This window comes from Dermacentor albipictus, chromosome 3 (assembly GCF_038994185.2).
Source record: "Dermacentor albipictus isolate Rhodes 1998 colony chromosome 3, USDA_Dalb.pri_finalv2, whole genome shotgun sequence".
NCBI lineage: Eukaryota > Metazoa > Arthropoda > Arachnida > Ixodida > Ixodidae > Dermacentor > Dermacentor albipictus.
Genome location: NC_091823.1, coordinates 582053 through 605986, shown reverse-complemented (window position 1 = coordinate 605986; position 23934 = coordinate 582053). Strand labels below are relative to the sequence as shown.

At 47.0% G+C, this 23934-nt stretch overlaps 1 protein-coding gene across 4 annotated transcripts in view; it reads left to right on the top strand.

Annotated features, from left to right (window-relative positions):
* tweek (transmembrane protein KIAA1109 homolog tweek) overlaps positions 1-23934 on the top strand; it is a 576634-nt gene that overhangs the window by 139291 nt on the left and 413409 nt on the right. For all 4 annotated transcript variants that reach the window (XM_070534911.1, XM_070534912.1, XM_070534910.1 and 1 more), the window contains 3 exons: positions 975-1142; positions 8044-8163; positions 22306-22548. In XM_070534911.1, coding sequence (XP_070391012.1) covers positions 975-1142; positions 8044-8163; positions 22306-22548 — 531 coding nt within the window. The remainder of the gene's footprint in view (positions 1-974; positions 1143-8043; positions 8164-22305; positions 22549-23934) is intronic.

Genomic DNA, 23934 nt, shown 5'->3' with positions numbered 1-23934 from the left:
TTTTAGATTAGATTCTATTCTCTTTTAAATTAGATTAAGTCAGTTTCTTTTTATTTTCATGTGCTTACTAGAAAGTACAGCATCGGGCAATATGGTTTTAGCCCGTCTTGACATAAAACATAGTTCTGCGTCACTCAGGGAATTTTGCCAAGGCACTCAGGGAAAACCTGGAAAACTCAGGGAATTTGGAAATGTCAACTTGTTAGACACCCTGTAACATCTTCCTTCTGTTTTCTCTTTAAATAAAATAGATATTACTCCTTACTATTCAAACTTAGATTAAGTCATTTTTTTTGTTTCAACATGCTTACTAGAGAGCGACAGCATCAGGCAACATGGTGTCAGCCTGTCTTGACATAAAACAAAGTTCTGGCTCATTCAGGGAATATTGCAAAGCTGCTCAGGGAAAACCTGAAAAACTCAGGGATTTTGGAAATGTCAACTTGGTACTCACTATGATATTTTTTTTCTTTTAATGAGTCACTCAGCAGTATTTAAATCTGCAACAAAATAAGGTAACTTTGGTAGTGGGGGATGGAGAAAAGCATTACTAGAAAAAAAAAAGAGAGCCTTGAAGTAATTTTTGCATTGGTGCACTAGCACTTTAGTGGCACAGTGGGACTGTGAAAGATTAGCTGTTCTCTACCTGCATAGGCTTCTATGAAGTGTTAGCAGAATGCATTATTGTTATGTTTCCTGCCCCATGCAAGTTGGCCAGACTCTGCAAGTATCCATTCACTGACAGAATGCAAGGCTGTAGCAAACAGCACACATAAAAATGTATTGAGGGACATGGCTGTATCTTACGCATCATGCTAGCAATTTTTGTGTCTTAAACTTGATTTGCACCAGGAAGCTTCTTTGTCATGATTAATTATACCCAACCTCACAACAAAGAACACCATCCATGCCAAGAAGGTCAACATTTAGAGTGGATCATCCAAATGCTAACACAGACTGGTGCCACTTCTCAGGGCTGCAGTGAGCAGGAGCCTCCGTGCCCATCCCTGTACCTGGAGCGCCTACAGCTGGAAGTCTGCAAAAGCCATCGTGAGAGCCAGCTGCAGCTTTTGCTCTCACCACTGGTGGCTGTCTGCCCGGGAGACAGGTCGCAGGGACACCTCGCCCTGTCTTCGTTTCAAGTGAGTCTGGTATTCATACTTCCAGAGCTCTCTCTGTTTTCATGCAAGTGTGTTTTTGCTAACAAATGTCTAGTTTTAACCAGTGGCTTGTACACTGGTAGCAACTGTAGTTTTCGCAGCAGCGCGCGTTGTATCTTGAAAGCAATCTGCAGGTGCGACGACTTCGGAGTTGGTCAACTCGCAGTCGGCCTGCTGCCACTTACGTTGCTACTCCATCCTTCTCGCATGTCGCTCGGCAACTCGATCATGAGAACAACCTGGTACCTCCCTAGTGCACACACAACCCATAGCAACTGCCAGAGGAGGTCAACCTAGCATGCTTCGCGTGGCCATAGCATACAATCTGATTTTGATGGAAGTTTTTTACAGGGGAAAGGGGGGGTGGACAGCGTATGCACTCAAACTTGGTGATATCGAACTCGGAAAAAAAAAAAAACCCCTCCTATTCATTTGATATAGGGCATAATTCGATATAAGCCTGCTAAAGAATTTGACACCATAAAAGCACATATCATTTAGAAAAGCACTTTATTGATGTAACTAGCTTAGTCTTGCATGAAATAGTCCTGTATCTTCTGCTTGGGTAACTTCGCTGCCTGCAACAGCACACACTTCTCCACATTGTCAAATGAGTTGGGGCAGCTGAGGCCGCAATCTTCCACATTTGCACAGAAGCGCTGAGCTAGTGCGAGTGCACCAATCACCTTGGAGGATGTGGGCAAAGGATCATTGCTTTCCTCATTGTGCCCGCTTTGACTTGTGCTCGGTACGATGTCAGCAATGTAGTCTTAATTTTTCGGGCTCTCTTGTTGTCATGACACCGTCTTCCACACTCACAAACTTGTCGACCGTTGATTCGTCAGCGGCTTCCAGAAATTCTGACAACTCACTCCAATCTCCGGCAATGCTGGCAATGGCTTCGTTGCACTCATCAGAATTTTCAGAGTCATCACTGGGCGCGCGGTCACCGGCACGTCTGGAGCAGTTTCGGATGATTCACTTGTACATGGCCTCCTTGACGTTGGCCTCGCATGTGCGTTGGGCACTGTTAGAGTTTCATTTTAAATGGCTTTGTCTTGCATGCTGCCACTTGCGCCACCCTGTAAAGGCAGAGAAAATAAACAACACCGGATCAGTCGCAAGTGCGAACCTGAGTGTACGGTCATGCTGCAGTACATATTGTCGGTTTCTGTTCATTGGGCGTAACTGTTGATGGCGACTGCAGTCGGTCTGCCTCTCGGTACTGCTGAGTTATACTCGTAACAAGTGGCGATGAAGGTAAAAGCACTCAAGTTTCTCATTCAAGTTTCTTTAAGTGCATCGTTCTTTCATGTTCACTTCTACACATGTGAGTTCATCATTCATCTAGTGAATTTGACGCAACAGAACTTTGTCATGCCAATGTTCGGCAACCTCGAAACAAGCGACAGAGGAGACCGGAGATGTGTGGCACCTCCTATGTTGAATGCCTTGAAGCTTTCTTCATTGCCAATGACATTGCAGCAGAAAAAAAGAAGTCGGTCTTCTTTAGTTGCTCTGGATAAAAGACGTATGCTCTCTTGGGGCATATTGTTGAACCTGCCCAGCTGCAAGACGAAACCTTGCAAGAAATTACTTCCGTTCTGGGTGTGCATTACTGCCCCAAACCATCTGCTGTTATTCAGCATTTTCGGTTCAGCAGGTGCTTTGGCGTGGAGGGCGAGTCCGTCAGTAACTTTGTGGTGTCTCTCAAATGTCTCTCAGAATATTGTAACTTTGGAACTGAGCTTGGCAATATGCTGAGGGACCATATCACGTGCAGCATCAAAGACATAGCTGTGCAGACGAGGCTGCTCGAGAAAGCAGATCTTGCGTATGAAGACGCCGTGGAAATTTCACTTGCCGTGGAAGTTGCGAAGAAAGAGGCTGGCGAGATAGCTAGTTCTAGCAGAGAGAGAGAGAGAAAGAGGGATATAAAGAAGGCAGGGATGTTAAGAGTTACAGTTTCAGTTGCAGCAGAAGTTCGTTACCTATGCATAAGGTTGGGTACCGCAAGAGACAGTACCCGAGTGTTTCAAGATGCACCCCTTGCCCTTTGCCCTGAAGAATGGGGTGTCACAAGAGCTTCAGCGCCTATAGAGAGAGTGCATTTTTAAGCCAGTTGCCTCTTCAGATTGGGCTGTGGCTAATCTTCCAGTGGCTAAGAACGATGGCCACATCAGAATTTGCAAAAATTTCAAGATTACTGTTAATCCAGTGGCCACGTTGGAAAAGTACCAGATTCTGAGAATTGAGGACCTTTGGCTCATGCTGTCAAAGGGTGAAAAGTTCACTAAAGTGAACTTGAGGGATGCCTAGCAGCAAATTGTTCTTGATGAAGACTCTAGGAAGTACGTTACTATGTCCACACATATGGGGCTATCTCAGTATACACATTTTCCTTTTGGCATTTCATTGGCATAAGCCTTGTTCCAAAGAGAAATGGAGAACCTTCTTTGAGGACTGCCGCATGTTGCAGTATATTTTGATAACCTCCTTGTTACTAGCCTGAATGATTGGGAGCACTTTCGCAACCTTAGTGCTGTTCTCTCTTGACTTGGTGATGTTGGACTTAAGTTGAATTTCGACAAGTGCCACTTTATTGTGCCACAGGTGAAGTACCTAGGGCACATCATAAGCAAAGAAGGGCTATCTCCAAGCTTAAGCAAGGTATCCACAATCCTTCACGCACCTGCACCCCGGAATGTCAAGAAACTCCAAAGCTCATTGGGGATTGTGAATTTGTACAGGCGTTTGCTTCCAAACATTTCTGGATGCCTATGCCCTGTTCATCCGTGTTTCATGAACGAGAGAAAATGGGTGTGGGGAAAAGAGCACGAAGATGTGTTCACTACAGTGAAGCAATTGGTAATTGGCAATTGGCAATTGGCCCTAGTACATTTATATCCAGAGAAACCACTGTCCAAGTTCTGATGCATCTCCATATGGGATTGGTGCAGTTTTGGCGTATTGAGAAGCTGATGGTCGAGAACTGTCCAATGCCTTTGCATCCAGAAGCTTGTCTCATGCAGAGAAAAAGTACAGACAAATTGACAAAGAGGTACTAGCCTTTGTATCCGGCATTAAAAAGTTCCACCAGTACCTGTGGGGCATTCATTTCACCACATACACGGATCATAAACTGCTTCTATGATTGTCGAGTGCTGATAAGCCTGTTCCTGTGCAAGCTTCACCACGACTAGTCAGGTGCGCACTGAAATTTTCTGCTTACAAGTGCAAGCTCGTGTTCAAGCCTGGTCTGGACTTGAGTCATGCGGATGCCCTCAGCAGGTTACTGCTGCCAACAAAGAGTGTTGATCTGCCTGCACCTGCTGGAATCTTCATGCTTGAACAAGCATACCTGGGACTCTTGTCACCAGCTGTTGTAGCACAGGCTACAAGAAGTGATCCGTTCCAGAGTCACATAGTTTTTGCTGTCTTACTAGAAGGGCTTCCAGTCGGACCAGAGGGCAATCCATTCACAGCAAGGAGTAGTGAACTCAGCCTCCATGAAGGTTGCTTGCTGTGGGGTTCCAGAGTTGTCATCCCAAAACCTCTGCAAGGCAAAGTCCTGACTCTTCTTCATGCTGGGCGTCCTGGCATCGAGAAAAGCAACTCGATTGCCAGAAGCCATATCTGGTGGCTGGGAATTGATGGTGACATCTCCAAGAGCATAAAGGGTTGTGCTACATGCCAAGCTTTCCAGCGTGCACTTTAATGCATTCAGCGCATGCCCGGGCCATGACCACAGAGGCTTTGGTCAAAGCTTCATGCTGATTTTGGGGGCCCGTTCTTGGGACATACATTTCTCGTCATTGTGGATGCTTATTCAATATGGGTCGAAGTCTGTCCAGTGGTGCCAACATCAGCTCATGCTGTCATCACAGCATTGCGGATAGCATTTGGACAGCAAGGACTGCCGGATGTCATCTTCTCCGATAATGGACCCGCCTTTCCAAGTGAGCAATACTTGGAATTCCTGACACAGAATGGGATACGTTGCATGCTTGTACTGCCCTACCATCCAGCTTCCAGTGGTGCGGCAGAGCGTGTTGTACAGAGTGTCAAGAACAAGGTCAAGAAGAGCAGTCGTGGATCCTTTAAAACCCAAATGTCAAGGTTCTTGTTTCATTATAGAACCATACCACACAAGGTCACTGGCAGAGCACCATGTGAAATGCTCATGGGAAGGATGTTCAAGACGCTTTTGGATGTTCTTCGCTCAAGTTTACATGTTTCAGTCCTGCTGAGACAGCTTAAGTGGAAGCTGTACGCCATAAATAGGTGCCGTTTTTCTCCACTGCCGAATGTAGGAGACAACATACTTGCAAAGACTTCCGTCAAGGCCTACCGTGGGTACCTGCACGTGTCGTGAGCACCACAGGTCAGTCAGCAGCTATCGTCTGTCTCAGTGATGGTACTGACTGGCATAGGCACAGTGACCACCTACGTCCTCAACGCGAAGAAGTCTCCTCATCAACTGCAGGACCATTGGAGCCTGAACCTCCTACAACACCAGACATTGCTAGCTGTCCGACAACTGTGTGCGATACTCATCCGGCTGTTTTTTGCAAACTCGGTGCCAGCCATGAACTAGTCACAGTGGCACAGAAGAGACCGCTGTGAACTGTCTCAACTCAGTATGCAGCACACCTCAGTTGCAAAGAAGCGCAAGAAGCCATAAGCCAGTGTAGTGCTACTCCCCATAATGTTTTTCTTGCATGATCTTAGGGGGGAGGACTGTTACGGTTTCGTTTTAGATAGCTGTGCATGGCGCCACTTGCACCACCCTTAAAGGCGGAGAAAATAAACAACACAGGATCAAAAGATCACAGGAACAAAAGAACACGTGGGTGTGGGGACCGTAACAGAAAATTGGGAAACAAGTTTTTGATTGCCACAACACGCCTCTGTTTTCACGGCTGAAGTTTACGCTATATGGGTTGTTGTTAAAAAGATTATCACTGATAAACACAAAAATGCACTCATATACACTGATTCTTTAAGCACACTGAAGGCTCTACAGCTGAAATTTGAGTGTGAACCCCTGATGGGAGACATTTTAAACATGGTGGCGTTTAACAAATACGGGAGGTCAATTTGTTTCTGCTGGGTTCCAAGCCATGTTGGGATACCAGGTAATGAAACAGCTGATAGATGTGCAACGATGGCAGCGTGCAAAGAAATAACAAACACAAGACTTCCATACAAAAATAGCATCCATGTGATTAGAAAAGCCTTAACGGCAAAAGGGCAACACGAATGGGACCGTTGTGCCGACAACAAGCTACATCTCACTAAACCCATAGTAGACCGTCGTGTCCAGGAAGTTGATCTGACTAGGAGAATGGTGAGCAGTAAATTTAATAGTCGGGTGAAAGTGATTTAAATGGCTAATTAAGTCGGTTAACGCGCTTGTGCCGTGTTCCCATATTATAAATATGTTGTCAATGTAACATGCAATGTAAGGTGCAAAACTTGCAGGCACCTTCAAAGTGGCATTAAAATTAATAGCACCGTAAATAGTCATACACACGAAGTCAAATCTAGCTTCACTTGTACAAGTTCGGATGTGATTTACATGCTTAATTGTCCCTTCTGTAAGAAACAATATATCGGTGAAACAGGACACTCAATGAACGTCAGACTAAACGGACATCGCACGGACACAGCTAAATAGCTTCCCAAAGCCATCGCCGAGCATGTCAACCAAACAGGTCATAACTTTGATAAACTCAAGCTCTACATCTTACAGTCAAATTTTCGTTCTGAACGAGAAAGAAAGTACAGAAAATCATACCTTATCCATAAGTTCAAGACATTGCAACCAATAGGCATAAATGTTCAAAGGGAGCTTTAGAATCTATTCGGTATGCTAAATTTCAAGCTATAGGCAACAACACTTAGTTTGGTTTCTTAGCATTTTTTTCCCCTTTTTTTTTCTTCTTTTTTTCCGTTCTTCTTTCCATTTTCCCCCCTTTATTTATTTATAACATTTCAGTATTTTCCTTTTTTTTACGAGCACCGGTTTCCGTCGCTCCCTCTATTATCTTTTTCAGAGACATGATAGCCTACGACCACCAGTGAAACAGGTAATAGAGGGCTGCTGTGCCCGCCGTTGACACGCTGGCTGACACACAGGCGTTGACATGTGATTGACAGACGGCCGGGTCCCTGGCCTTGTGCACAGCACTCCTTTATTCTCAATTCGACGCACTAACACACCTTCGCTCGTTGCCGCACCACCTGCATTACGCCCTCTCCCCTTTAGAAGAACCCCACCTATATATACTGTGGCGAGGAAAGCATATGTCACCTTGTAGAAGACAAGTCCACTTGTCGAAATGTTGGCTTCTGCTTTCACCTCTTTCTCGTTTTGCTCATCGTGATGCCGACATCAGATTTTATGGGACATGCCCTTAACCCCATCACATTAACGAGGAAGTCGGTTGACTGACTGCGTTGTGCTGATAAAAAGTACTGGTTTGGTTTGGCACTCTAGCTGACAGTTTGTTGTCGTTTATGCTGCATCGGCATTCGCTGGCTCTTCTGGTTGCACAGCATTGTGTATACAGCATTGCTCAAAGCAAAAAGTGTTGCTGTGCTTATTTGCTTGATGCTCCATGCAGTGATAATTACTTGGAATAAGATGCATCCCATGTCAAAGCTACCATTGCCTTTTGTGACAAGGGCCCCACCAGCTTGGAAACTGCACTGCGCACTACCTGAAGTGCACTGGATGGAATGCAGGGTATTGTAGAATAGGTGATGCTTGTGACGGTTGCACTTGGTCACGCAGTGTTTGTTAAGCGAGTTCTGCATCCTTACAATTCATGAAATAGTGCCCCACAACTCAATCGATCTCAGAGATTTTTCCTTCCAGGTACGTGCACAAGCGTTGTTCTCGGGAGCAGAACGTCCCCTCGGCAGTGAGACTCTAGAGTATGCCTGGCTGGTGGAACTTCAAGCAGGAGATATTACTGGACGGCTCACTGTTCCTCAGGTGAGGGCTTCATTTTTTGTGTAGTAGGAAGCACCCTTGGGGTGTGAATTCAGTAACAGGGTGCAGCTTGTCTTCTATGTCGCATAAGCAGCAAGGGTAATACAGCGATATGCCGATAATTCAAATTCTCTTCATTCGAATTCACGGATAATTCCAACTGCTCTGTTTCGCCCTGGCAAAGTCCTCTGGATATCTATTGAGAAACACTCCCACAAATTTGAACTCCAAAAATGATGCAACGGTTATTCAGAACAAAATTTCTCGTTCCTGTCTACCGCTTTTCAGAAAAACTAGAGCCAGTCGCGGAGGCTTGATGCATCGTTAGCTACCGTAATGTTGCATGTCATAAAAATGATGCGGAAAGATGAGCCGAGACCGAACCAGAGCAAGCAGAGTGGCGCATGTAAAAGGAGCAAGAGCGAGCTCCCAACACGTGCTCATCTGCACCCGCCATACTTGTGGGGATGCACGACTCTCACGCGTCCCCTGAGATCTTGTTTTCCCGCATGGCTCTATCTCCTGCAGTGCGACTTCGCCGCGTGGCCTGGCGCCTGCGGCGGTTGGAGTGGTTGAAGCGCAGTACGAGAGATGGCGCGAGTGTTGCGCTGCGGCTGGGTTACTTAGGCGCAAGGGAGAACACGCTGGCTCTTGGGCGGTGGGCCGGCGAGTGCCGCAGACGTCCCGCGCGCGCGCCGATCCATGCTTCTGCGAGACCGCCTCGCGTGGCCTGCGTTCGAACGCGCTACCGTTCGCGTGACCATACGCGCGAACGACCAGGCGTTGGGATCCAGCATGGGGAGAACATATTCGCTCGCTATCCGGTCGCGGGGAGTCGGACTTCTAGATTTTTCGCGCCCCCATCGGCATATTTTGGGGATAGCAACTCGGCTAACAGGCATTGATCTATAAAAGGTGCAATAAATTGTCATTGTTTGCACTACTGTGTTGTCGTTCGTTTGTTCCAAGAGTATGGATGTGAGAACCCCACATCTGGCTGCCCAACGTGGACCTCTTGGGACATCGGACGATAGATTTAACAGTTTTGATTCGTTCGAGACCTTTGTTTGAACCGAAGCATAGGGCTAGCGTAGATTTTGATCGCTAGCATCGGCGGTGGGCTTTCTTGAGAAAGGCGACGGTGGCTGTAGTGTGTTTGAACTTGTCAACATGCTAAGCCTTTTAAAAGCAAGTGACATTCGTTGGTACGAGAGCCACGGGGTCTGCATCCTGGGAGAGCGAGGCTTAGCACCCACGGAGCATTAGCAAGCCTGAAGAGAGTGAGTACGGAAGTCTCATGGGTGGTCCGAATTTGTTATGTGAATAGCTTCTTCTATCTCTTTGACTCTGATGAAGTCACGGCTCTGGGAGCCGGGTGGCCACGGGCCACGGGTGCCACTACGGGCTGACTGGTATTGGGGCCTGGCACCGGGCGCTCCGACACCGTCTGGGACGGTGGGCGCTGTCAACTCGGATGCTGTGTGCATCGAGCGGAGTAGGACCACCTAACAGAGCTGATGTCTCCTCGCGGCTGCCTGTTTTGCGCCCATTTTGGGTGTTGTGTTTTGGATGCCGGTTGTTGTCAGGGTAGCGACGCTTTAGGCCTAAGGCTTTACGAAGCTGCCTGTCGCACGTGGAGGGACACAACCTGGTGGACCGTGGCGTTGAGGTTTTGCAATTTGCTTCCCTCATACTATTTAGCCTCGCACGAATTGAAATTACTCGTTTGACTCAAGGAAGCGAGCTTCGTTCACTTGAACTTAGCATCCGAGTAGCTGCCCGATCTTTTGCTAGCCTAGTTGAACATCGTACCACGTGGGCGATCCGCATGCAGACTTCCTCTCCCTTGCACTATGTTAGTGTTTGCCGAGTGTGTTGAGTGTACGAAGCGTGAGTGGAGTCACCCCTGGTTTGCTGTCACCTGCACATCGTCTGCGCTGCTGCCCCGGACTACGATCGTGCCACCCCGGGCGATGGTGATGCTGTGGCCAGTTCGGCGCAGCGGATTCGGCGGCCGCCTCTATCCAGCTCAAAACCCTCGGTGGCAGAGAAAAGAGCCAGAGGTCACCGACAGCTACCGCAGCTCTCGCCAGCAGGGCATGTCGGCACGAGCGACGTTTGCTTGTGCCGGCTACTGCGTCGCCGTTTCCGGACTCCTGACCTGGAATCGTGCCGTCGAGTCTGCAGAGCTGCTGCTGTGACCAGCGGACGCCGGTAGTGTACCCAGGGACAATGTCGGCTCGCATGCTACGGACAGCGTGTGGACATTTCTTCGGCGCGGCCACTGTTGCATGTACCATCTTGTTCGCGAAGCACGTGTTGATGTTAGACCGTGCACGATTTTTTGCCGGAATATGTAATGATATAGGGGTGGGGGAATGTGGAGATGCGCGACTCTCACGCATCCCCTGAGGTCTTCTTTTCCCTTCATGGCTCCATCCCCTGCAGTGCGGCTTCGCCGCGTTGCCTGGTGCCCGCAGCGGTCGTAATGGTTGAAGCGCAGTACGAGAGATGGCGCGAGTGTTGCGCTGCGGCAGGGTTACTTGGGCGCAAGGGAGAACACGCTGACTCTTGGGCGGCGGGCCGGTGAGCGCGGTGGACATCCTGCGCGTGCGTCGATCGATGCTTCTGTGAAACCATCTCGCGTGGCCGCCTTCGAACGCGCCACCGTACGCGCAAACGACCAGGCGTTGGGATCCAGCGTGGGGCGAACATATTCGCTCTTTATCCGGTGACGGTGAATCGGACTTCTAGATTTGTCGCGCGCCCACCGGCATGCTTTGTGGACAGCAACTCGGCTAGCAGGCATTGATCTATGAAAGGTGCAATAAATGCCCTTGTGATTGTTTGCACTACTGTGTTGTCGTTCCTTTGTCCCAAGAGCAGGTGTGGGAACCCCACATACTAAAGCATTCTAGATCACCTCATCTCCATAACTGGGCACTCAGGAGGATGGTGCGCACGAAGCCACCCTCCTTTTTTGGCTCACCGTTGCATATTGCTTTTTCTCTCACCCACAGGAAATGACGCATGAAGCGCAGTCTAATTGAACCTGGACTTTATATGGAACTCGAGACTACTTAGGGCACCTGCCATCGCGTGCTGATGGCGGAAACATGACTTCTTTCAATGCACGCCCAGTCGCGGTTTTTGTTTTGCACACTGTATCGTACAATTGATAGGGTGCTATATTTAAAGGGGCTCTTTTAAGTTAGAGCTTTGTTTTATATAAATGAATTTGCAGTCCCCTTCGACTTCGAATTAACGAGATTCTGCTGAAGTTCAAGTTCAACTTCTAGGGCATTTTATTTAGATCATAACCATCCGTGCAGGCACAAGTTAAAAGTGAACATGCTTCACCTGTAAGTGCCCGTGCTTCCCCTAATTTTTGGCTTACAACTGGCGCAAGATACATCCATGTTTAAAACAATACGCAGTAAATAGATAAAACAACATACAACCAAAGAAATATGGCAAGTACGAAGTACTTCAGCACAGTACATAAGAAAGGTTTGTACAGAAAATGCTCTCCAACACCATGCATGCGACATTCTTCAAGGAAGATTTTTTTCGACATCAGTGTATTTAATAAATGTGGGACACTGTAGTGTAACACTTTGCACCGATGCAGATTGAGTGCAGCAAAATTAAATATGCCAGAATTCTGAAACAGTACATTGAGACTGTTTAGGAGATGACATGTCAAGAAAAACGGTCTCAGAATAATTAAGTAATTTTTTATACCTTGAAAGCTAAGTAATAGTATAAAGGTGGAGGATAGGCATGTTTTTAAATTTCTTGACGTATCCGCATGATAGTCTATATTAGCTTGTTACGAACGACGACAGGCCAACATGCACCCTGCAAACTTTATTACTCCACTCTGCAACTCTTACCATACGCTGTCCACATGCTGTCCATTCGCATATACCACACCACACACACTGTGTGCCACCTGTGTCTTCCTTCCCCTCTCGCCGCCGCACTAGCACCATCTGGTCCTCTCTGGCAACTACAGTCAACCGTGCGCGCAAACTCCGAGAACCGTGCCTTGCTCCGCCTCACTTGGAGCTCTAAGTGTGCTTGGAGCGAGGTGGCGCTAGCAGCAACACACTCGCTCCATCTTTCGTAATGCACTACAATCAGAGCGACCGCCGCTGGCACTAAGCTACGTGAAGAAGCCGGATTACAGGATACGCGAGACATGCGGGGAAAACAACATATCAGGGCACGCGTGAGAGTCGTGCATCCCCCCCAACCTTAAATCATTACATATTCCCAGGAAACATGTCACATGGTCTAACATCAAGGCATGCTTTGCGAACAAGACGTAGTACATGCAGCAGTGGCCGGGCCGAGGAGATGTCCACGTACTTTCCATAACGTGCGAGCCAACATTGTCCTTGGGATACACCGCTGGTGCCCACTAATCACAGCAGCAGCTCTGCAGACTTGACATCACAACTCCAGGCCAGACTTCGGAAACGACAACACTGTAGTCAGCAACAGCAAGCGTCAGTTGCGCGAGGTGCCCTGCTGGCTAGAGCCGCAGAAGTCGTTGGTGACTGCTGGCTCGTTTCCCAGCCACTGCGGTGAGCTGGCCACAGCATCTCCATTGCCCTGGATAGCTCGATCGTACTCCGGGGCAGCAGTGTAGATGATATCCAGGTGACAGCAGGGTGACTCCGCTCATGCTGCATACACTCAATGCACTCGACAATCACTAAAGTAGTGCAAGGGAGAGGAATTCTGCATGCACATCGCCCCCGTGGTATGATGTTGAATTCGGCTAGGAAAAGATCGGGTAGCTACTCAGACGCTAAGTCCATGTGAACAAAGCTCACTTTCCTGAGTCTAACGAGTAATTTCAATTTGTGCGAGGCTAAATAGAATGAGGGAAGCAACTTGCAACACCTCAACGCCACGGTCCACCAGGTTGTCCCTCCACGTGCGACAGGCAGTTCCGTAAAGCCTTAGGCCTAAGGCGTTGCTACCCTGACAACTGGCATCCAAAAAATAACACCCAAAATGAGCACAACACAGGCAGCCGGGAGGAGATGTCAACTCTGTGAGGTGGTCCTACCTCGCTCGGTGCACACAGTATCCGAGTTGATGGTGTCAGAGTGCCCTGTGCCAGGCCACAATACCAATCAGCTTGTAGTGGCACCTGTGGCCCGCGATCACCTGGCTTCCAGAGCCACGACTTCATCAGATGCAAAGAGATAGAAGAAGCTATTTACATAAGAAATTCGGACCACCAATGAGGCTTCCGTACTCACTTGCTTCAGATTTGCCAATGTTCCGGGGCGCTAAGCCTTGCTCTCCCAGGATGCAGACCACATGGCTATCATACCGACAAATATAATGTTGCAGATGGGTCGCAAGATGGGTCGCAAGAGACGGGAGAGCACGCTACTCGACGGAAGAATTCGGAGCCTCTCTCTTGGCGTCCGGGGGCAGCTGCTTTTATACTCTCGCAGTCAAGGGCAAGAAAGAACGCCTCGTCAGAGGCGCACGTGACGGCGGGGCACGGACGCGCTGAGAGACACGTTGAGACGAGTAGGTGACGCATTCGCCGGGCCGGCGCCGGACAGCCCTCCTCGCTTCACACTTGGGGAGCTCCTCTCCCCGGCTGCCGCGCTTTGACAAGCGTGGGCACCAACATGCACACACACACACGAAGACACGTGGCATTGAAACATGCCCGGACGCGCTTGGCGGGGAGGCGTTGCGGCGGCGCTGAACGGGCCAAAATGTCCGCCGCTTTGAACAAAGCACCGGCGTCCATTGCATCCGCGCTGGCTATACCGTGCGTCGTAGGCGAAACGTAACAATAATTAAAAAAAAAACTTTCGAAAGAGCGTAGCATGTTAAATAGTTTAAACACACTACAGCAACTGTCGCCTTGCTCAAGAAGGCACGCCCCTCATGCTAGTGATCAAAATCCACACCAGCCCTACGCTTCGGTTCAAACAAAGGTCTTGAACAAAGCAAAACTGTTAAAGCTATTGTCCCGATGCCCCAGGAGGTCCACGTTTGGCTGCCAAATGCGGGGGTTCCACTCTGCGTGTGGCTAGGGCTGAAGGCGAGCTCCGGATCTAGCCCCACACAGTCGTTCTGTTGTACTCCCCAACCCGTTGCGCGGTAATTGCAGCTACGTCGGGTTCGAACGAATAAAGCAACCAGCGGCGTCAACTGCAACAACGTTGGAACATCTTGTGGGGTTCTCACCTGTGCTCTTGAGACAAAGGAACGACAACACAGTAGTGCAAACAATCACAAGGGCATTTATTGCACCTTTAATAGATGAATGCCTCCTAGCCGAGTTGCTATCCACAAATCATGCCGATGGGCGCACGACAAATCGCGGAAGTCCGACTCACTGCGACTGGATGACGAGTGAATATGGTCGCTCAATGCTGGACACCAATGGCTGGTCGTTCGTGCGTACGGTCACGCAAACGGTAGAGCGTTCGAATGATTATGTTCGTCCATTCCGGGGTTGGCCTCGTGAGACGGTCTCGCAGGAGCATGGATCGACGCATGCGCGGAATGTCCATGCTGCTTGCTGATCCCGAGCCAAAGAGGAAGAGCCATTTCCTTTCCCCGCCCAAGTAACCCGACTGCTAGGGGGGGTTATGGATGGATGGATTGATGGAAGGTAGGAGCGTCCCCTTTGAAACGGGGTGATGGCATTTGCCACCATGCTCAGGTTTTTATTTTTGTTTAACTGTGTTGTAAGTTAATAAAAATTTGCCATTTTCTTTAAATACTTCTTCCTACACTTTTAACCTTATGTCATCTCTCTGCTTTTGAGCCACCAATCTTCCAATCACTTTTTCCTAATTTCCACCGCATATTTATTTACATGACTATTGTTATCTGTAAACCTGGGCCTCAGGAAGTGTGACTGTGCCCGCATCGACATCGGGATGGATACCATCACATTTTAGTATGAGGTGTTCTATTGTTTCTACAGATTTACCACACACAGTAGATGTGTCTTCTTCTGCGTTAAATTTCTTTTTATAGCTGCATGTTCTAAAACATCCTGACCTAGCTTCAAAGAGTAGGGCACTGCCTCTTGAGTAATCATAAGACGCTTCCTTCCTGATCTGGTGTTTCCAGTATCAATATAGTTCAGCACTATGCTTCTTTTCCATTTAATTTATCGAATTTTTACCTTCTGCGTTTTTTGCCTGTCGTTTAATGCTCTGTCTTTCTTCATCCTCGTGTCTGGCATCCTTACTGGTTAGCTTCCTAGTTATTTTCTGCCATTGTGAGTCAATGCTCTTTCTGTATAGGTATTTAAATACCTTAGCTGCCCACTTGTTAACGTCCAGCTTCCTGAGGCGTTTTTCATATAGAATTTTACTCGGAGCTTCCTGTGCTTCGAACGATGCCTCACCCATATCCCCCTGTACTGCCTCATTTGTGGTTTCGCCCTGGGCACCTAGTGCTAACCTTCCAACAGCTCCCTGATTTACTTCTTGTCTCGACTGAGCTTCTGCCCTTAAGCACAGGACCACATTCCCGAAAGTAAGCCCTGGCACCATTATTCCTTTCCAAATACCTCTCAGTACTTCATACCTGTTGTACGCCCACAATGCCCTATGTTTCATTATCCCGGCATTATCCCGGCCTTTTGTTATGAGAGACTGCTCGTGCTTTTCCGTGTACATCTGCCCTTTGTTTATCCATACCCCAAGATATTTGTATTCGGCCACTCTGGGTATTTCATGACCTTGTATTGTAAGCTCCTGATCAGTTGTATCGTTGAAAAACATCCCAATGGACTTAGCTGCACTATAACTAAAACCTAGACTGTCTCCTTCGTCTCCACAATAATCAACTAGAGTTTGCAAATCTTCCTGGCTATCTGCTAACAGTACAATATTGCCTGCATACATTAAACCCAGTAGTCGTTGCTCTACCACCTTTCCACCTAATCTGTACGACAAATTATACCCTAGATTGCTTCCTTGTAGCCTTCTTTCCATACTTATCATATAAAACATGAACAGCAGCGGTGATAGAGGACAACCTTGCCTTAATCCTTTGTGTACCTCGACAGTTGTCATACCCTTAATTCCTTCCCATGGTCTTTCAACAGTATTTTCTCGATATATTTCCTGTAGGAAATCAATTCCCTCATGACCAATACCTTCATCTTTTGATATGTTTCACAGGAATTCCCTGTTCACATTGTCGTATGCACCGCTTATGTCCAGGAAGGCTAAATACAGAGGTCTATTTTCTGCCTTAGCTATTTCTAGGCACTGTGTAAGCACGAACAGGCTATCATCTAAGCGCCTACCACATCTGAACCCGTTCTGAAGTTCTACGAGTATTCCATTACTTTCTACCCATGACTGCATTTTTAATTTTACCACCTGCATTGCCAGCCTATATATAACTGATGTTATCGTATTTGGTCGGAAGGATTCTATGTTCGTCTTATCGCCTTTCCCTTTATAAATCAAATTCATTTTACTCTGTTTCCAGCTGTGCGGAATTTGCTTATTTGTTATGACTGCCTCCAATGCTTTTATCAGCATTTCCTTGCTTCTTGGGCCAAGTTCATTAATTAAATTGATTGGAATTTCGTCTATCCCTGTGGACGTGCCTTTTGGAACATTTGCTTCCGCCTTTTTTCAGTTAAGATTGGTCAGTTCTCAGCAGTATTCTATTGTGTTGCTCCCTCATTTGGGGCGATTACCCTATCGTCTTTTCTGAATGACTCAGCTACAACACAACCAATGTAGTTCACAGCGTCATCTCCCTCTAAACATTTTCCCTTGGCATCATGTATCTGTTCCTGCTTTCTGTGATTTGCTTTACCCAGCCAGCTTATATGGTTCCAGAATTTTCTTAACCTGCCTTTAGTTGCATTGCGAACTTCAGCGGGCCAGTGATCAGAGGACTGCTTTATTTTAGCCTGGACAAGGACCTGCACTTGTTGTTTCTTTTATCGATAAGATTCCCATTTTTGTCTATTTCCTCTTCAGATAACTACGCCCTCTTTGCTTCTCTGTGTTCCCGTGATGCCAACCGTCGTTGTTCGATGGTGTCCATAATTTCCTTATTCCACCAACTTCGTGGCTTCCTCTTTCCTCTCCAGTGGTTTACTCCTTTTACTTCTTTTATTTTTGTACTAATGAGTAGTTCTAACTGATTATAATCCCACTTTTCCATGGGATGTTTTTCTATTGCATTCTGTATGCCGGCCGCTATTTGCGCTATTTATTTGTCATTTAATTTTGCGTACTCTTTTTGACTTCCCTGCATTTCTCTATTGAGCAGGGCTTCCAGTTGTAGACTAATACGGTTATGATCACTTCCGAGGCTGTACTTCCCTTCTTCATCTATTTCCATTATTGCGAGCTTGATATACATCCCCTGCAACATCAAGCAGTAGTAAATGGTCGTTTGCCTGTTACGGGATTCCCATGTGATTTGTCCCTCACACTTAGTTTCTCTATTTACTATAACTGGGTTGTGTTGCTCACAGATGTCTAGCATCAACTTCCCGTTACAATCTGTATCCACCCAAATCCTCGATGTGGCCATTCATGTCACCCAGCAGAATAATATTGGCACCTTCTCCAAACTGCTTGATATCGTCATTGAGACACTTCACAAGATCCTTGTTTTCTTGCCTGCATTTGCCCCCTGTCCCTAAATAAACTACTCCTAGCCATGTCTTTTTACCGGCAATTGTACCTGATACCCAGACATGTTCTTTGCAAGGGGACTTTATTCTTTGCCAATTTGTTCCTTGATGTACCAGCATACCTACTACTCCTCCCTTCCTCTTCGTTGTTGTTCTGTTGCTCCCTTCCCAGACGTAGCCCTCAATAAACAGTGGGTCTTCTAGATCCCTGAGATGTGCTTTGCATAGCGCGTACGTGTAGACCTACTTCTTTGTCCTTTAACTGCTGTTCTATTTCTAACCACTTCGCTCTCTTTCTACTGCCTTGTACCTGATCCTAATGCTAAATTTCTTTTTTGTAATTTTCTTCCTGGACCTCCTAGTGGCCATTTTATTGGCGTCTGCCTCTATTGCACTTTCTACATTGTTTCTACCTATTCCTGCTCCCCGAGACGCAGTGGACCCCCTAGAAAAGCTACTGCCAGCTGATCTCGGCTCCTAGCCTTCCATTAGAGTGGATGCCATCTTGTGTAAAGCCTCCACCAAAGCCTGCTCTATGCTGTTCTCTGTTAATGTCTGCCACTTCAAAGCTTTTCTCCTGGCTTAGCTTTCTTATCTCCCGATTAACAGCCACAACATCCTTGGTAATTTCTCCGTTCCGTCCTTGCACCTCCGGCACTGTGCATACCACGATCTGGACTTGCTGTGCTATCGCCCTTAAATAATCAACTTCCTCCGCTAATCTTTCCACTATTTTTGCGGCTTCACCATTCAGGACATCATTTATCCCCACCGCTACCACTACCGAATTGCGTTCTGCTACATTCTTAGGAAGTTCGCTTTTTGTCTCTCAGTACTGCGTCCATTGTCCTGCCTGGAAACGCCCCGACGGCTACCCGCTTATCACCCTTGACACGCTCCATTATAGTTCTTTTGCACCTACCCATATTTGAGTCGCCACCAATAAGCACTAGGGTATTCCCTTCCTCCCTCCTAACTTCCAGATTATGCTGCCTCTTATCATTGACTGTGACCTCATTCCTTGGGGTTAGCTTGTTCCCTCCTCTCCATCGCCTCGTGACTTCCTAGTTGCCACGTGTGCATAGCTATTCTTGTCTGAACCTACCTGACCATCTTTCCTATCACTGTCCATTCCAGTGCAGGCCCCATCCACGTGGCTGGCGCGGGAAAGTCTGCCAGTGTGACTTCGCATGGCGGCGTCAGCCATTTTTTCATCCAACAATTCACTAAGCTGCCCTTGAAGTTTGCGCTTCTCTGCCCTCTCTACCTGCAGCTCTTTTTCTAGAGCATCCATACGTAACGCTAGGCTGGTGTTCGCTTTGTCAGCCCTGTCCTTGTCAGGCCTCCTCTACAGTTTCGAACTGTGTTTCCTTACAATTCACCGACGCCTCACACTCCTTGCATTTAACCTTCAGTTGCTTGACCATCTTAGCAGCACTCTATATCGCTACTACAAAAGCTAGAAAAAAAAAACCACTTGCAACAACGTGCTCAAGTAAAATTCTGCTTACCACAAAAAACCGATCGCCTAGAAAAGAAATACTAACTAGCTGTCTAAACTAGTTAACTCACAAATGAGCCCCGCAAATCTATAGCTGCCGGCCGGAAAAGACTCGACCGTTAGGTCACTGACCTGCTCTTTCAAAAGCACTTCACCTGACTAGCCTAGATCTAAAAACTAGCCTTAATATAAATTCTAAAAATAATAGAGGAAATAACTCATCTATTTGTCGTAGTCACGGTGCTCTCGCAGTCATCCGTTCGTCCGGTCCCGGTCACCATGCGTAATTCGAAGAGCACCGAAACAAGTGTCTGCACCGCATAACTGCCAACTGCAACTGACCAGCTGTGTGGCCAGCTGACCAGCAGTTAGCAGAGCCACACTCTCACCATCTTGCAATGCGCTTCAACCACATCGACTACCGCGGGCACCAGGCCACGCAGCGAAGCCGGATTACAGGAGACGGGGGGCTTTGCGGGAAAATAACTTATCAGGGGACGCGTGAGAGTCACGCTTCCCCACGGATTATGTTACTAAGACCGAGGGTGCAAGATTGAATCCTGGTTGTAGCAGCCGCGTTTTGATGGGGGGTAAAATGGAGAAGTGCTCATGTATTGTGCATTAGGTGCAGGCTAAAGAACCTCAGGTGGTCAATATTTATGCGGAGTTTCTCCCTACAGCATGCCTCATAATGAATTGTGGTTTTGACTCGTAAAACTACAGAATTGGAAAAACAATAACAAAAAAGGAAGTTTGATGGAGCAGTTCTTCTAACCATGTAGCTCACGTCCAAGAGCACGTCACTTTAAGAGACTGTGTAAGTTTCAGTTTAAGTGCAGTATGCCTCTTAAAACTGCCGTTTAGAGAGATATTTACCCCTTCGATGGGTTTTGCTGTACATCTACGGCGCCAACATTATGTTTGATATTTCACATGCATTCAACACCACTGGTTCTTGAGAGGTGCTGCCGTTTCTATAGAGTCACCCAAAGTCATTTGAAATTGTGTATCTGTACATAGGAGCTTATGCACATGTTGTGTGATATCTCCAAGGCATGCATAGAGGAGTAAAGTTGTTTTTTTATCCGCTTTCATTTACTACTAGCTTATCATTTCTACACGTAATTTCCTCTATGCTTTCGTTGGCTTCATTATCTGCACTTCACGTGGTTGTAACAAAAATTGGACACCTCAGTTCCCTTTCTTTTCTTTCTTCACACCATTATAAGACACTTAAGTGTTTAACAAAAGTGCAACATAATTGAATATGTTTAGTTATGAGCAGGAGTATAAAGGGTTCACAGCGTGGTCATCAAACTATTCTCAGCCTATTATGTAACATAGAGCTGAGCGGTCAGTGTGGTTATACACACAATACAGTTTAGCTTTCAGAGCACGCATTAATCGAAAATTTCAGTTTGAAATCGCTGTCTTTGAAGGGCCCCTAAACAACCCAGATGTTGAAGTTTATTTGTGGTGTGACAGTAGTACATGAATCTGCGATGAACACGCAGCTGCGATGAACACATAGCTGCAAGAATTTTTCAAAACGGTGCCATAATAGTGGAGTTACAAGCGCTTGATGATCGAAATGCAGCCTTTGCTCATTTTGCTCTTTCCTTTGCTACGCTTCATTCGTCGCTTGGTCTCCTTGTCGCCGAGTGCCCCTCCAAATGTCACATGACATAGGTCACCGCCAACATGCTTTTCTGAACACTGTCCACTTCTGGTTGCTAGGACTCCGCGCTTCTTGGCTAGCCACTGTTGCTGCCGTACTGGCCTGTGTGCCTGCAAAACGTGCTGCTATGGACCCTACACTGTGCGCACGTTATTTGCGCACCAGGCATTGTGCAGGGTGTCATCATGAGGCAGCCAGTCTCACGTCGTTTCGTTTTTCCAGTCGGCGCTTTCGCAAAACACTATCAGACTTTGTTCGCGCAGCTAATCAGACCACTAAGCATGACTGTGTTGGAACGCGAGTGATTTGGCACTTGCGTTGCAGGCCATAGTTACCAATTTGCAAGCATGCACAAGCAAACAACATGATGAGGAAGAGCAGGGAGCATGCGCACCTGCTAGCAGACTACCCGGAAGTCATAGGTTCTTGTTCAACCAATCGACGGCACCTGCTGCTGGTGACGTCATGACAAGCGCTGGGGATACCGGAAAGGCCCAGAGAAGAGCATGGGATTGCTTTTTTTTTTATTTTAGGGTGTGCCTGCGGTATGTAGCGCTGCTGCATAGGGCATCGTTGATCGTGACAGCATTCTGAACTCGATGTGTGTGGTTACTTGAAATGTTTAAAGAATATTGAAGGTGATTTAGGGGCCCCTTTAAGTCCCTCCCAACAACAGCGACCACCATTTTGATGTGGCTTATGTTACAAAAAAAGGCACAAGATTATTACTGTCTTTTGTGCCCTGAAACATCCTGAAACCATGTGCACGCTGTGCCAGGCTCTTCTAGCACTGCATACTCTGGCACCAAACAGCACAGCGAGAGTATTGCCATTGCATTGTGTTCGCAAGTCTTTCACTCGCATGATAAAAACAGCACAAACCAGAAAATGTTAGCAAAAACTATCCCGGGATGACTGCTGAGGCACATGTACATACAAGAATGAAATACTTGTAATTAAAATAGAAATTTTTGACTGCACTGAATGTGCTCAAGTTTTCCAGTTTGCTGAAATGTATAAAATTTAACTTGTAAGGCATAATGCTAGCTCGAAAATTTGATGTCATGGCCCCTTTACATTGGTAAAATTGACCTCTCTATGAGGCAACCTATGCATTAAAAATTGCTATCCAATATAGAGAGATATAAAAAATATTTTATTAAGCCTTGTTGGTCAGTGGGGTGCACTAAGCATAGTGTCTATTGGGCATTACGGTGGCATGACCATCTTTGGTTACATCTTTGATGTTCTAGGTCTTGGAGAAGCCAAAACAAGCTTTGTCTTTTTTTGCAGTTGTACGACCTGGTTGCTGGAGCAGAGCTATTCGTGCAGCAGGCACAGCACAGCAGTGCAGCGTTGGTGCCCCCCCAAGGCCGCATTCATTGTCGGCATGACCAACCTCAGAATGAGTGCTCTCATGCTGAGTCTGGCTGTCCATGCCCTGTATCAGATGACCTCAAATACCGCATGACAAGGTTATCCCTGGACTATGTTGACGTCTGCTTGGAAGAGGCCAGCTCAGTTGTCTGCTTTGAGGTATGCATATTCTAGAACCTATGTTATGTTTTAGATCCTTTAGCCAGTGGAACAGGATGTGCCGATTTAGTTGAGATACAGGTTTCACTACTAAGTTCTCTGACACACAAGGAATGGTAAGCATGTAAAAAAAACACTGTACTCATCTGTGTCCTTGTTCCTTCTATGCTGCAAGATGTAGAAGATGCAGAATCAGTTGCTGGATGTTGCACAAATCAACTGCCACAGCCAGGAGAGGAGCTGTCGGCCATTTACGTTGCATATTCAGTCAAGGTCCAATTTTTCGAACACCGAAAATCCGTAAAAAACATCTGAAATATCGGGCGGTCCGCAAAAACAAGTTCACGCTTTTGACAGTGCTCAAACCACCACAGCCACATCTGAACTAGTTTTAAAGGCCTGCCAGTACACTTATCAGGCATTTCGGCATTTGTACAGTGACAGGAGAGGGCAGGTGCACGCATGTATAATTAACGAACACTTTTTATGACTTACAGCAGTGGCCCCTTGCACTCTTGATATGCCTCACCTCAATACCTTGCATATGCTTGACCATGTAACATGGCTGTACTAAGGCGAAAATGTCTTTTGGCAACAGCTGTTATGGAACACCTTAGAGTTTATTAATTATATTGTGATGGGGCGTCAAATGGATGGAAGCGAAGCACAATTTATAAAAAGAGACTATTTACAGGGATGGCCAAGATGGCTAAACGCACGCAATGTCCCGACCATCATCGTCTTCTTCATTAGTCCAAGGAGAGGGCTCATAATATCTAACCTCTCCAGTAGGCGGAAAAGTATGGCTTCAACCGGGATATGTGCATGACGTCACAAGATGAGGGGGTAGATGGTGAAGAACTGTCCAGTGGCACGATCTCATAGTTAATGTCACTAAGTTGCCATAAAACCATGTAAGGTCTGGTGTAACATGATAAAAGCTTTTCGGAAAGACCTACACAACGAGATGGAGCCCAGAGAAGTACAAGAGATCCTGCAGAAAAGCAGAGGTGTCGGTGGTTACGGTCATAGTGGTCCTTCTGAAATAATTGCGAGTCGGATAGTCACTCATGAGCAATCTGACGTGCAAGGTGGGCTCGTGCGGCAGCATTGCGGGCATGCTGTGTGCAATCTTGTACTACGGCAGGTAGTAACGTGTTGAAAGGCAATGCTGGGTGGAAGCCAAATAACAGGTAAACTGGTGAAAAACTGGCGGTGTTGTGATGGGATGAGTTGTATGCAAACGTGACGTATGGCAAAGTGCTCTCCCAGTCCCGATTATCGTCAGGCATGTACATCGCCAGAATATTGGTTAAGGTGCGGCTCAGCCTCTCGGTAAGCCTGTTGGTCTGCGGGTGGTATGCCCTAGTGTGCTTGTGCTCCACA